At 38.9% G+C, this 12,907-nt stretch overlaps 1 protein-coding gene across 1 annotated transcript in view; it reads left to right on the top strand.

Moving 5' to 3' along the window:
- hgfb (hepatocyte growth factor b) overlaps positions 1-12,041 on the top strand; it is a 31,016-nt gene extending 18,975 nt beyond the window's left edge. The window contains exons 11-18 of the mRNA XM_077568831.1: positions 1,969-2,099; positions 5,552-5,581; positions 6,421-6,538; positions 6,753-6,827; positions 6,922-7,071; positions 7,144-7,250; positions 7,946-8,088; positions 9,090-12,041. Coding sequence (XP_077424957.1) covers positions 1,969-2,099; positions 5,552-5,581; positions 6,421-6,538; positions 6,753-6,827; positions 6,922-7,071; positions 7,144-7,250; positions 7,946-8,088; positions 9,090-9,275 — 940 coding nt within the window. The 3' untranslated portion in view covers positions 9,276-12,041. The remainder of the gene's footprint in view (positions 1-1,968; positions 2,100-5,551; positions 5,582-6,420; positions 6,539-6,752; positions 6,828-6,921; positions 7,072-7,143; positions 7,251-7,945; positions 8,089-9,089) is intronic.
- The last annotated feature ends 866 nt before the right edge of the window (positions 12,042-12,907 follow it).

The raw sequence follows: 12,907 nt of genomic DNA, 5'->3' as shown, positions 1-12,907 counted from the left end.
GGAATTGGAAGTGTTAGTTGGAAGAGGTATTCCTGACTTACAGAAAATAAATTGATTGCTTTATAATTTGGGGGAAGACAGCAAATGCATAACAGCCATGTCTTTTGTTGTTGTTGTTGTTGTTTTTTAGCTCACCTAAAATCCATGGAGATTTATGTATCTTTCTAATCCTGCATATCTTTTTGCTTTGAAAACTTGGGGCAGCAGACCCGAAAAACTGCTCTGAGAAAGGCTAGCACCAATTGTGGCAGTACACTAAAATGACCCAGATGCAGCGAAATGCAGAGTTGAACGTGTTGCCGTTGGCATGACTCCTTCTTGTGACTGGCTGCAAGTTATTGCTTTGGTCAATCCAGAAGCTCCAAAATTGCATTGCTTTTTTGTTTCTTTTTGGCATTTCAAAAATGTTAACACAATGTTTCTATTTCCCCTTTCATAACCTGTTTGCATCTACTCTTTGCAGAAAATTAAATTAAAAAAATAAAATAATAATAATAATAAAATTTTGCCAGTTTGGCAGATGCAGTCCTTTACGGATCATCTTTCACATCTGTTTGTGTGAGCAATTACATTTGCACCCATTTTTACTTTTGGGAACTCAGACCCTCTATCTATTTGTCCCTATATGTACCACCATCCAGGTGTCCCAATACTTGAGTCCAGAGCAGAGTGTTTGTAAGATCTACACTTCCTGCATGCAGTAGATATTCGTTTTCCTATGATACCCTCTTCAGAACTCCTCGCAACCTGTGAAAACGCTTCCCCTCAGGATGACCTCAGAATGCAAGAATTACTCCTTGATGGGGGCAATCCACTTCACTCCTCACCATTGACCCCGATCCCCTCCTCTGCGGCAACACTTCAAAGCCATTCCGACGCACCCACTGGCTCCCGCCCAGAGGGGTTCAGAGGTCAAGGTTTAGGGAGTCAACCAGAGAACTGGATGTTAAGCTTGCGTTTGAGATACAACAAACATAAGTGGTCGTTTGTTAAACCTTGCCGTAGTGTTCCTGTATGGACGAGCGTGGAGGAATTTTAGCGTGAGGCAGAATCATGTGTCAACGAGTGTAGGTGGCTGTTTATGTGAGTAATTCCTCTGCGCATCACCTCCTTATCTTGTCCCCCTGGACAGAGAGCCTACACAGCTGTGTACTTCCACGAGCCAGATCCTATCTGCGTGCATTTGTTCAGCTTTTACTAGAAACTCAATCGCCAGGAAGTCTGTCTTTATTACTTATTCTCTTTTTAGAGCCCGAGCAAAAGGGTGCAAAGGTATTCTTGAGATTGTTTTGTTTCTGCGTCTTTATTATTCCCAGGCCAAATAAATGGGCGCTTTGAGGGCTTTATCATTCTTGAAAACTCGTCAAATTTTACAAGCATATTTGAGAATTCAGCCCTTGAAGACCATTTCCCTTAGCAAAATGAACTTAGTGGACTCACAAAAAAAGTCAAACAGACCCATGTCTGAAAACAAAAGGGAAGTCTGCTATTTTGATCATTTCAGGGTAGACGTCCTTCAAAAGCCAAACTTGTTCTGGAGCTTTTGTCTGACTGCTACCAAATTTGAATTGCTTTTATCCAACAGAGAGAAAAAGTTAAATTGCAAAAGTTTGTGGTTTTGGTCGTTATGTTTGTGAAGCATGGCGTCGAAGTTTGCGTGTTTTATGACTCATCATAAAACACGCAGACTCTAATTACTCCACTAAGTCTGAACCAAGCAAAGCATTTCACTTGGTAGGCACATCTAGCGTGGGTAGACCCACAAAAAAGTCTCAAGAAGCCACGCTTGAAAACATAAATGTAGTGTGCCACGTTGGTTTGAAGCAGCTATTTTCTGGTCATGTTGGCCATTTCCTGGGGCCCTTCAAAGATTTTGTCCGACACTGCTACCAAATTTTAATCATTAATTGAATTAGTTCAGTTTCTGAGCTCACTATTGATTTCTTATGGAGTCCTTTTGTGTTTTAGTGGCGAGAGGGGAGTGACAGTTGCAGGCCTTGAGGGGAACTACTGCAGAAACCCTGATAAGGACAAGCATGGACCGTGGTGTTACACCAACAATTCTGCCATACGCTGGGACTACTGCAATGTGAAACCATGTAAGTTTGGGCTCCATGAACAAATTTGTTGCAGGTCAGCTGGAATCTTCATAACTCCAAGACCCCAAAAATATTTGGGGATATATGCAAATAGTAGGAGTTGCATTACTCTGATGGTAAAGTAGTCTCCCAAAATGAAGGTTGTGAGTTTGTTCCTCAACCCTTGAAGGACTTTTACTTATTTTTTTCCAATTCTTTATTTTACTCTTTTCCAAGTGTAAATATTACTCTAAAACTGAGTCTATTTGGTCCCACTCTAAATAGAGTCAAATTTACTCTACAGAATTTACTGCGTAGATGGTCTATTTCCATATGAAGGCTACAATGGCTAAAGATGAACTTTCTGTTGCTGGGATTAATGAAACAGATACATTCTTTTGATGCTGAAATTTATCATTAACTACAGAGATGACATTAGCTTGCAGGTTAGTCATTATTATTTGCTAAATGATTTCGTACTCAAAAGCAACCCAAACAAACATTTTCTGGTATATGTGATATGTGTGGCCACACAGGGTGGCATCTTCCTCCACAAAAAATAATAAGTGAACTTGTTTTATTTTGGCTTCATGAAATGTAAATGACATGAGTTTTTTATTTTATTTTTATTTTTTTTAAAGATTTTCCTGATTAACAATCTGTTAGGTAACATGTCAAGAAAGTATGACGTCTTTATATTTGGATGGGAACTAATGCTGCATTCAGGGAAGGTGTGAAGTCGGACTTTTCTGACTTTTCGGACCAGTAAATTTGCACGATAACACCCCTTTGATCTCGGAAATCCGAGTTGTGAAGTTGGGGAAAAAAGGACCCCGACTTCAAAGACCGGTTTAAAACCTTCGTCTTGTGTTAACTTTCTGTTACCATCTCTTATTTTAACGGGTCGGTTTCGACCCGTGTCTTAAATCAGCTGTAAAATACACTAAAAACAAGTAGATATCATCCAATTTATTTCTCATCTCTTGGTTGGCTTGTTAGGCTTCCTTATCCATGAAAATATTAGTTTTAATGTTGTTGGTGTGGGTTTCTGGGCCTTTTTTGTCAGTATACCCCTCGATTTCAATTAAAAAAAATTGATAAAATAAACACCAAGAGAATCATATAAATAAATACAAGGTTGTTGTGTTACCTGACTATTACTGGGGGCTATTAGAACACATCTCTTAAATTAATTTGTTTTATTTATTTATTAATTTAAATATTATTGACTATAGTAACATCTATGGTGTTACGGGTCGATTTCGACCCATGTATATTTACTTCAAGAAAAATGCAAAAATGTATTTTTTCAGCAGTAGAACTTTAATATAAACACAAAATGAAAAGCAAGTGATATTGTGACTCTGCAGTCCAGTAGTCATATCGAGGACCACACGTTTTCCTTGTTTTTTCTCAGGAATGCCACTCGCAGCTTTGCCTGTGTAAATCTGTAGCTTCCATGCATAGCTGGTTTTTGAAACGCAGGCTGCCCAGATTTTTATGCCGTACTTCCCTGGCTTACTGGGTATGTATTGCCGGAAGGGGCATTTTCCTCGGTAAGAGACAAGACGTTCATCGACTGTCACCTCTGGCCCTGGGTTGAACATCAGTGGAAGGAGTTGCGTCCATCTCTCCCAGACATCCCTGATGGGGGCAAGCTTGTCAGAAATTGCTCTGCTATTTCGGTTGTCAAATCTGAAGACTCTTGATATCATTCGAAAGGTCTGAAGTGACATTGTTGCCCGGAAAATATTTCTGCCTGTCGATGCGTCCCAGAGACTATCAGTGGCCTCATTGCAGGATCTGTACACTCCAGCAAGAAGAAGAACACCAATGTAAGCATCCAGATATTCCTCATCAATGTCTTTCCACATGTCGTCATGGACTTTTTTTCCTTCAACGTTTGTCATAGCCATGATGACTCTTTTTAGTGACAATGGCATGAATAGCTCGAAACATGTCTTGATGTCACTGACTCTTGTCACAGCAAATTGTGATTCCAGGAGTCATTTTTATGACATTTGCAGCAGCTGCCCTGCCATGTACATCATGAGGTACTGAGCTCCAAAAGATCTTATCATTTTTGGATTTGAATCTTTCAGTGGGAGGAGCTTCACCACCAGTGACCTCCTCATCAGACTCATCAGATATGTCTGTGTCTTCTGGTTGATACTCCACATTGTCTTCCTCCTCAGAAACTGTGTCCTCTTCCTCATTTTCATCAAAAAGATTATCCAGAACTTGGGTCGCTGAAAATCTTCTTCTCATGTTTGTATGCTGCAAATTGGAGATGTGCACTCTGCAAGTCAAATCCATCCTTCCATCCATCCATCCATTTTCTTTACCGCTTGTCCTCACAAGGGTCGCGGGGTTGCTGGAGCCTATCCCAGCTGGCTTCGGCCAGTAGGCAGGGTACACCCTGAACTGGTTGCCAGTCAATTGCAAGGCTCTGCAAGTCAAATGACCTTTCAAATGAATGAATTGACCTTACATGTCAGGACATGCCCATCTCTGTTAGTTTTGTTTTTGTGCAGGTGTACTGGAAAACACGGCAAAATGAGAATCGCCTACAGCTCACAGGATTGGGAGAGGAGCTGGCTGTCAGTGTGTTGGCTGGCAGTGCAATTATGAATCCAGTTTTGGCTTTAATTATTGCTTTATAATCTTATTTTTATAACTGGGTCGAAACCGACCCTAACAACACAAATGTAACAATTTCAACCAGAGCATTTTAGAATATAGTAAAAAACATTTTTTTTTGTTTTATTTTGTTGAAATAGGGGTTCCTGACAAAGTCAAAAAGCCTTGATGAAATAAACTAATTTATATGGTTCTTTTATGCATGTTAAACCTAAAAACGGGTCTCTGCCGACCCTAACACAAGACGAAGGTTAAATCTGACGTCACTCGACAAACCCCGGCGAGACAAAGACCGTGGATGGCAAAACATAATTTGCATGATCCTGATATTTATCTATTTATTTATTATGACATTAATTTACTTATTTTTGAAAAAGTAACTTCACATAACCCAACGTGATTTGGACTGGCTGCATTTACCAGAACAATAAACAATTTATTGGAATCAGCCATCTTTGTTGCCGCTAACACTTTGAGTTTGGAACTGAGAGAATCCCATTGAGATATATCCAATCTTGAATGCAGCATGAAGCTTGTTGTTGGTAGAATTAGAAAGTAATTCAGAGTGTCATGGCTCCATACGTGTACACATGGAATCCAAACCAGTGATACATACAAGTTTGCTGTTGAGTGGAAAATCCACTCTGGTATGATCCTGTTCGCCACACGCCAGACTAATTGGACATGACAAATTGAGGGTCGCTGTTGGCCGTGGCATTTGACCCACAGTAAATGTAAACTGTCTTGTGCATTGGGGGGTCTTTCCTTTCCTCTCCTATTTCTATGCGTTAATCCTGGCTGACCGCCTTGTTTGTCTCCTGTGCTGTGTGCAGGTGATGCTTCCCAGAACACCATTCCAGTAGGTGAGTGTCCCAAGCAGCTCATCTGTCTTGCCTTCAGCTGATTTGGATTTAATGGCATACCAGAAAAGCGGCCATCCTTTTTATGTGCACTGTGTGTATGTGTGAATATTGCAGTAGCATAACATTTAACCTGTTCTTCTGAGCATGACACCTCAAAAGATGAGCCGATATGACTTTAATCTATAGCTTCATTTTTTTTAATCCATTAATGCCATGCGTGAGCAGTCAATAATTGCCTCAATTAATGACCTCATTAACATAGCTTCTGTTTTATGTGTAGTTTTCAGAGTGGCTCATTAACCCATTCATTTGGAAACACATTATCACTGAGAGATATTGACTGGAGAATGCATACATAAATACAGTACTCAGACAGTGGTGCCTTGACATACAAGTGACTTGACTTGGGAGTCTGCTGGGATAAAAAAAAAAAACGTTTGCTAGCCTTTCTTTTCTTTTTTTCATGGACCTTTTAGTCTTCATCACACACTAGGAGTTAATTAATTACAATGTACAAACTATTTAATTCTTTAAATTCTATTTAATTATATTTTTCTTTAAAGGTGCATTGTGCAGTTTAAAAAGGTAATATTAAAGCTTTTTCTACATCACGCATGCACCATGACACAAGCCTGACACAGATGCTGCAGTTACGCTTTGGGCCAAAGGTGTCAGTCCTGAGTAAAAAAAAAATTAAATTGCACAAAGACCCTTTAAAATAAAAATAACAATATTATAATGTGCTATTTTCCTTAAAAAAAAGTTTTTTGTTTTGTTTTTAAATCTCAACCCCAGGCCTAAACAGCCCAGCTCATAATCACATCTGTGTTTGTATTTAGCCACTCGTGCAGGTGAGCGGTCCTCCGTGGGCTGTTTCGTCCATAAGAGGCCCCGAATCGTCGGAGGAGGTCCGGTGAGCGTGTCAGCTGGCAGCTGGATGGTCAGCATACAAAAAGGGTACAGCGGAGTCTTTAATATTCTGCACGTTTTTCCATGCTCCTGAAGGGCATGCAGCCTTCCGGCAACTTACTAAACATCGTCATTAATATTCCACGCGGCTACTTTGGAAACATCATTTGATGCCACTGTAAATATCACAGGCATGAATCTGCCTTTGATCCTTTGATCAGTCTAATTGATTTAATTGAATGTTTTTGGGCGCCTTTTGCAGTTCGGCGCACTGGTGTGGGGGTTCGCTCGTACGAGAGGAATGGGTGCTCACAGACAGACAGTGTTTCTCCTCATGGTACTCTATCTTTGCCATTGTTTGAGTGTTTTTTTTTGTGTGTGTTTTTTTTGTGTGTGTATTTTACTGATCTAATTCCTCCACTGTACCTCAGCGTTCCCGACCTGACCGAGTATCGTGTGTGGCTGGGCGTTTCCAGTATCGCAGCGGATGCATCCGATTGGGCCACGAAACAGGAAGTGCGCATAGCACAGGTGATATGCGGCCCCGAAGGTTCCAGTTTGGCCCTGCTAAGGCTCTCCAAGTGAGTGACACTAGTCTTAGTGTATGTACGTATGCACAAAATGCTGACTTTGCTTTTTCTATTTTGTCGCAGGCCTGCACTCCCCGCTGACAATGTGCACACCATTCAGCTGCCGGTGGACGGCTGCTCCATCCCTGAAGGAACAATTTGTAAAATGTATGGATGGGGAGAGACCAAAGGTACTTCTACATTATATATACTCTTGACTACTCTATCCTGTGTTTGGAATAAATTGCAGTACTTGGATATAATGATGGCCACTTAAGATAACCATATCCCACACCAATTTTGGTAAATAAATAAATACATACATACAATAAAATAAAAGTACATTTAAAAGGTATTTAACTATTCACAAGGGTTCATCATCATCATCATCATTATTATTATTATTATTATTATTATTAATAGAACTATAATGATCATTATGATTATGATTAATATTGTTTTTAGACAATAAACAAAATTTTAAGTAAATGAGTAGTTTTAGGTATAGGAAATGTGTAAGGCTAAGTTTTTTAACCTGGATTTAAAAAACATTCGCACTTGGGGCTGACTTCACTTCTGTTGGCAGCTTATCAGCCATATGTGTGCGGCATAACAGCTAAATGCAGCTTCACCATGTCTACTTTGAACTACTAATTGACCCAAGTCTGCAGATCTCAGAGCCCTGCTGGGTTTATATTCAATCAACATTTCTTGAATATATTCAGAACCCAGACCATTCAGCGATTTATAGACCAGTAGCAGCATTTTGAAATCTATTCTAAAGCAGTTATTTCATCACCTTAGACGACTGCCATACATTGTTCTTCTGTGCTTATGTGTCCGTCACTGGTCGACTTATCAGCGTGTATTGCACTTTTGACATTAGGTACAGGCCACGACGACGTCCTAAAGGCCGTCAACCTTCCCGTGGTGAGCAACGAACGGTGCCGAGAGCTGCACCGGGGCAGCCTGCACATCACCAACAGCAAAATCTGTGCAGGAGGCCACAGGAACGAGGGCGTGTGCGAGGTAAAGCCCCCCTTTCATGCCTGCCCGGCTGGCTCTTTGGAATACGATAATTGTTCCCCATGTGAATCGAAGCAAATCTTCCTGCTCTCGCGTCCTCGCTTTGCTTTCAAAGATCTAAATCCCGAGCAAATTTGTGGACTTAGTGTGTGGAGCTTGATGTAAAGTGGAGCAGCTGTGCGTTGCGCTACATTTCATCAGCGACTCTAAGCCCTGAGCTTTTGTGGTTTTGGGTGTTTTTGGAGCACTGCGCTGTATCTTCAGCAAGCACAAAAACACATTTCACTTGCTTTCAGTCCGGGAAAAATAAGCTTTGATGATTTAAGTCAAGTAGAGTATGTGCAAGTCAGAAGTCCCAAGTGTTACCCTTCAATCTCAGTCATATATATATATATATTAGTGCTATCAAAGTTAAAGCGTTAACTGATTAATTAATCACAATTAAGCACTTAATTTTGACCATAGACTATCCTTTAGCGAGACAGCGGATGGCTATGTTTAAGGTAGCACAGGTTGTGTTTTAGCAACAAACATAATTACTTGCATTAAAGTAAAGCATTTAATAAATATTTGCGTATCACATTTTGAATATTTGTTCATGTCAAAATATTGGGGTATTTTTTTTTCCATTTTAAATGATGCAAGTAATTAACTGATTAGAAAAAGAGGAGGATGAGAGTGTGCAGTGGATCAAAAAATGTTGAAGATGTCCTCATAACATTAAATGTCAAAAGAATGAACACATAACCAGTGCTCTTCAAATTTGGCAGGATATATATATATATATATATATATATATATATATATATATATAGTGACAGGTGCTACATTTAAATACTCTTTAGCTAGATGGCACAAGGTTGAAGGACAAAAATCATCATTGTTTCATCATGTAAACGTTTTGTGACATATTTGCTTCCCGTAAGATTTTCTTAATGCAAAATATGTGGCTTGCCTTAGTAAAGCTCAGGAAACACACTGATTTAATTAATCCGACCCCACAGAAGGATTATGGCGGCCCTTTGGTGTGCCAGGATGGTGAGATCAAGGTTGTGGTCGGCGTGAGCGTCCACGGCCGAGGCTGCGCCCGCGCCAACCGGCCCGCCATCTTTATTAATGTGCCCTTCTACACACAATGGATCTACAAAGTCTTCAGGCATTACCCCGAGTTGGAGCTCAGCGCCGAATAACCCGCGACCAGGTTGTTACGGCGACAAAACTACTCAGGAGGACTCCTTGACTTGTAGGTTGTAAGCAGATGAGAGGATTTCTTCTTAATGGTGGATGAGGAAGTCAAATGGAAGATTTAAACACACCAGGAACAGATGCCACACTCGTTCTGACAGCAAACGATGGTAATTAGCATGAAAAAAAAGACCATCTGCTATTCAGGTGCTTAGTAGGAAATAAAAGCAGCTAACAGTAACAAGATGGCACCCAAACCGAACATAACATTTTACGCGATGGTAGCTAAAAGTTTTGTTGGCGGCTCTAATTTTGCAAACTTTGCTGTTAAAGAACATTTCTACACGTTTTTGTTTAAAAGTAAATGGGAATAATAAGCATTTTATGGATGATGTACATAGGAGTACTAGAGCCACTGAATATATATATAAAAAAAAAGGAGAATAAAATTCAAGGTTAACTAGCCGTGATGTTTTAAGAATAGAACGTATGTAACTTTACAGAAAAAAATCATAATATTCTAACTTAAGTAAACATTTGTAGATTTACTATGAGAGTAATGTAATGGGGAAAAAAATGACCTAAAAGTCAAAATGTTACTAGAGAATGATATAATGTAACTCATTACGTTGCAATCCTGCAAAAAAAAAAATTGAATGTTGCAAGAAGAAAGATGCTATCTTACACAAATAAATCAGTAATATGTATTATGAGAAATAAAATAAATAAATGTGGAAACTTTTCTGAAAGAATAATGTTATGCATTGGACAAAAAGTAATGTTGGTACTATTTTATTTTTACTTTCACTTTTATTTTCACCCCCAAAAAATGTCATCATTTTCTGACTTATTTTTGTAACCTCATCATTTTAGTCTTGTTATTTACCAATGTTTTTCCATAGCCTAATACTCTTAATTTAAAACAATTCAAAAAGGCAACGTGAGACTTTTTCAGAACTTCTTTTAGCAAAAACTTCACAATCATATAAAGTGAAGCAGCAAAGTTTGCAAAACGCAATATTTTATACTCTTGATTAATGATTCCAACAACCTCAGAATCTGATTTATTGGCCAAGTATATAAAAACACACAAGGAATTTATTTTCACAGTCACAGCTTGTCTGATAACAGATCAGAACAGGATGCCTGGCGGTTTGCGAGCTAGTGCCCCAAGATTCTTAGATGGAAAAATGAAACATGAGAAAGGAGGGAGGGAAATATACAAGACCCCATCTGTACTACTTTAAATGGGAGCATTTTAGGGACCTTGGGGGAAAAGCCCTGCATTCTCATAGCAACACAATAGACACAACAAACTTGGAACAAGTGAAATAAGATTCTAACTATGAACCAACCAAAGGAAAATTGGCGAGATTCTATTTTCTTGGCCACTTGTTGCTAGGCAGAGTTCAGAAGGCCACCTGGCCCACAAGACTCTTTTCAATAAAAAGGGCTGACGTAATTAAAAAAAAATTCCTTCACAAATCCCAACTCTGTATCAAATATGAAACACATATTAGATGGAAATAATACACACCCCACCTTGTGCTGGATAAAATGGGTCACTGCCCTTCATGCAGTGTCCACACTGGTACTGTCATGAACGTGCTAAAGGTGTGTTACACGTGTGAATACTTCAGATTCCTGGCATTACTTGAAACCTTTGAACACCAAAGTGTGTTGGCTCGACGGCGCCCCCTGCAGAGTGCATTTGGCGGGGAACGCTCGTCCTTTTGTGTACATAGTATTTAATGAGTGTGTTTGTGGCACTCCATGTTGGGTCTTACAGACCTATGGCGAAAGAGAGAAATGAATGTCCAAGACAGTATTCAGCCATTCGTTCACTTTGTAGCTTTTAGTTAAGTCTCAATATGGTGAAAAAACAAAAACAAAAAAATACCTATAAACCTCACGTCCATTCAATGCCACTGACTGATGTTGATGTATAAATACTGTATATTGTGTATTAAGTTTGTTCTTGGTGTTTTCTTTTGTGTATGACAATTTAACTTGTATGGGAGTTCAATACCGGTTTATGAGTTTGGTATCTTAAGTTTTGCAATTAGTGATGAGCACTTCCAAATGTTTTAGTGCAAGGTTCCTTAAAAAGTCAGAAATTTGAGTAATCATTGCACCTTGTCAAAAGTTAGGAATTAACAGAGGACTGTGTCATAATAATATAAAATGGAAAAAATGTCTTCTTTGAAAAAGTCATCGAGTGTTAATTACATGTCTCACAATTCATTAAAAATCGTTTTTTTAGGCTGAAAAATACACGGATAAAGATGAGTTAAAGCATTTTTTTAAATCCTAAAATAATTGTTTTCATCCTCAAAGAAACCATTTATCTTGGGGGGATATATAGATTTAAAAAAATATAAATAGTTTAAGTTTTTATTTAAATGCCTTAATGCTGTCAATTTAAAACTTACGTTCTGAGTGTTTTATTAACGAATGGGAATGTTTCTGTGCCAGTGTCGGTGATGAAACTCGACTACCCACAGCTGACGCCACGCCATGTCGTCAGACAGAATTTGTAACAATCAAATATTCTTTATGCTCATCCCGACTTGCAAAACTTAGAAAACCACGAATGGAGGAGAATGACTGTAGTTTGTGTCCTCCACTTTCTGTACAGTACTGTCCTTTTTCTATATAACCCAAACATCCAACACTTTCTTACCCAATATACTACATGTATAACCCTCCTTTTTATGTTATGTGAGTTATCCTATGATGTGTCCCACCTATTAAATGTTTTTGTCATCTAATTCAGTCCCTTCATTGGCATTTGAGTGACAAGTGAAAGTGCATGGGGGCTGTCATATGCTCCCCTTGCTGCAGATGGCGCCATAGTAGCAAAGTTCCTTCTCAAAGTCACGTGCACTTTTTACAAGGTTGTTTTTTTTTTGCCTTATAAGCTTATATATATACAAATGACATCAGGTTTTGAAAAAAATGAGGTGTGGACTTGACTGTGTGTGTGTGTGGGAAGGTGATGTTCGAGGGGCAGATTAAATGTCAGAATCAATTGATGCGGTATTAAATATTGCAGCCGGTAACAAAACACACGTGAATGTGACACAATGCTGACGCATACACACACACACGATTATGCGTGCACGCCTGTGAGTGTGTGTTTATAACATAGCTTATACCCATGGAAAAAAATACGAGACTGCCATGTTTTCTTCAATTTCTTATTCATGTTAATGTCTAGTGCAATTAAAAGTGATTCACTGATGTAAAAGAAAAAACATGGCATGCTTAAAAGCACCGTTTTTTTGCAGTACAATGCAGTACAGTACATAGCTATTTATATAAGAACTTGTGAAGTGATTTGGTTATCAAGAAAACCTTTGGAAAATGTCTTAATCAGCTCCTAAATTCAATTTTGCAGAGCTGCTTTTGTCGTCATTAATATATTGGTCCAAACATATCTACATTTAGTTATATTAGGTCACGAAAGTTCAGAATTTCATCTTTTATTTTTATTATCTAGATGTGTTGATCAACTCAGGACAGAGCACCCTTTGTTTGAACCCACCCACTATTCAAGTGAGTGAAAGTATTGGGACATGACTCAAGTGTTGCCTTTCCGATTGATCGCTTAAACATAGTGCTTGTGTTTCACCTG

This window comes from Vanacampus margaritifer, chromosome 6 (assembly GCF_051991255.1).
Source record: "Vanacampus margaritifer isolate UIUO_Vmar chromosome 6, RoL_Vmar_1.0, whole genome shotgun sequence".
Taxonomy (NCBI): domain Eukaryota; kingdom Metazoa; phylum Chordata; class Actinopteri; order Syngnathiformes; family Syngnathidae; genus Vanacampus; species Vanacampus margaritifer.
Note: the sequence above shows the minus strand (reverse complement) of the source record. Positions and strands in the feature narration are given on the sequence as shown.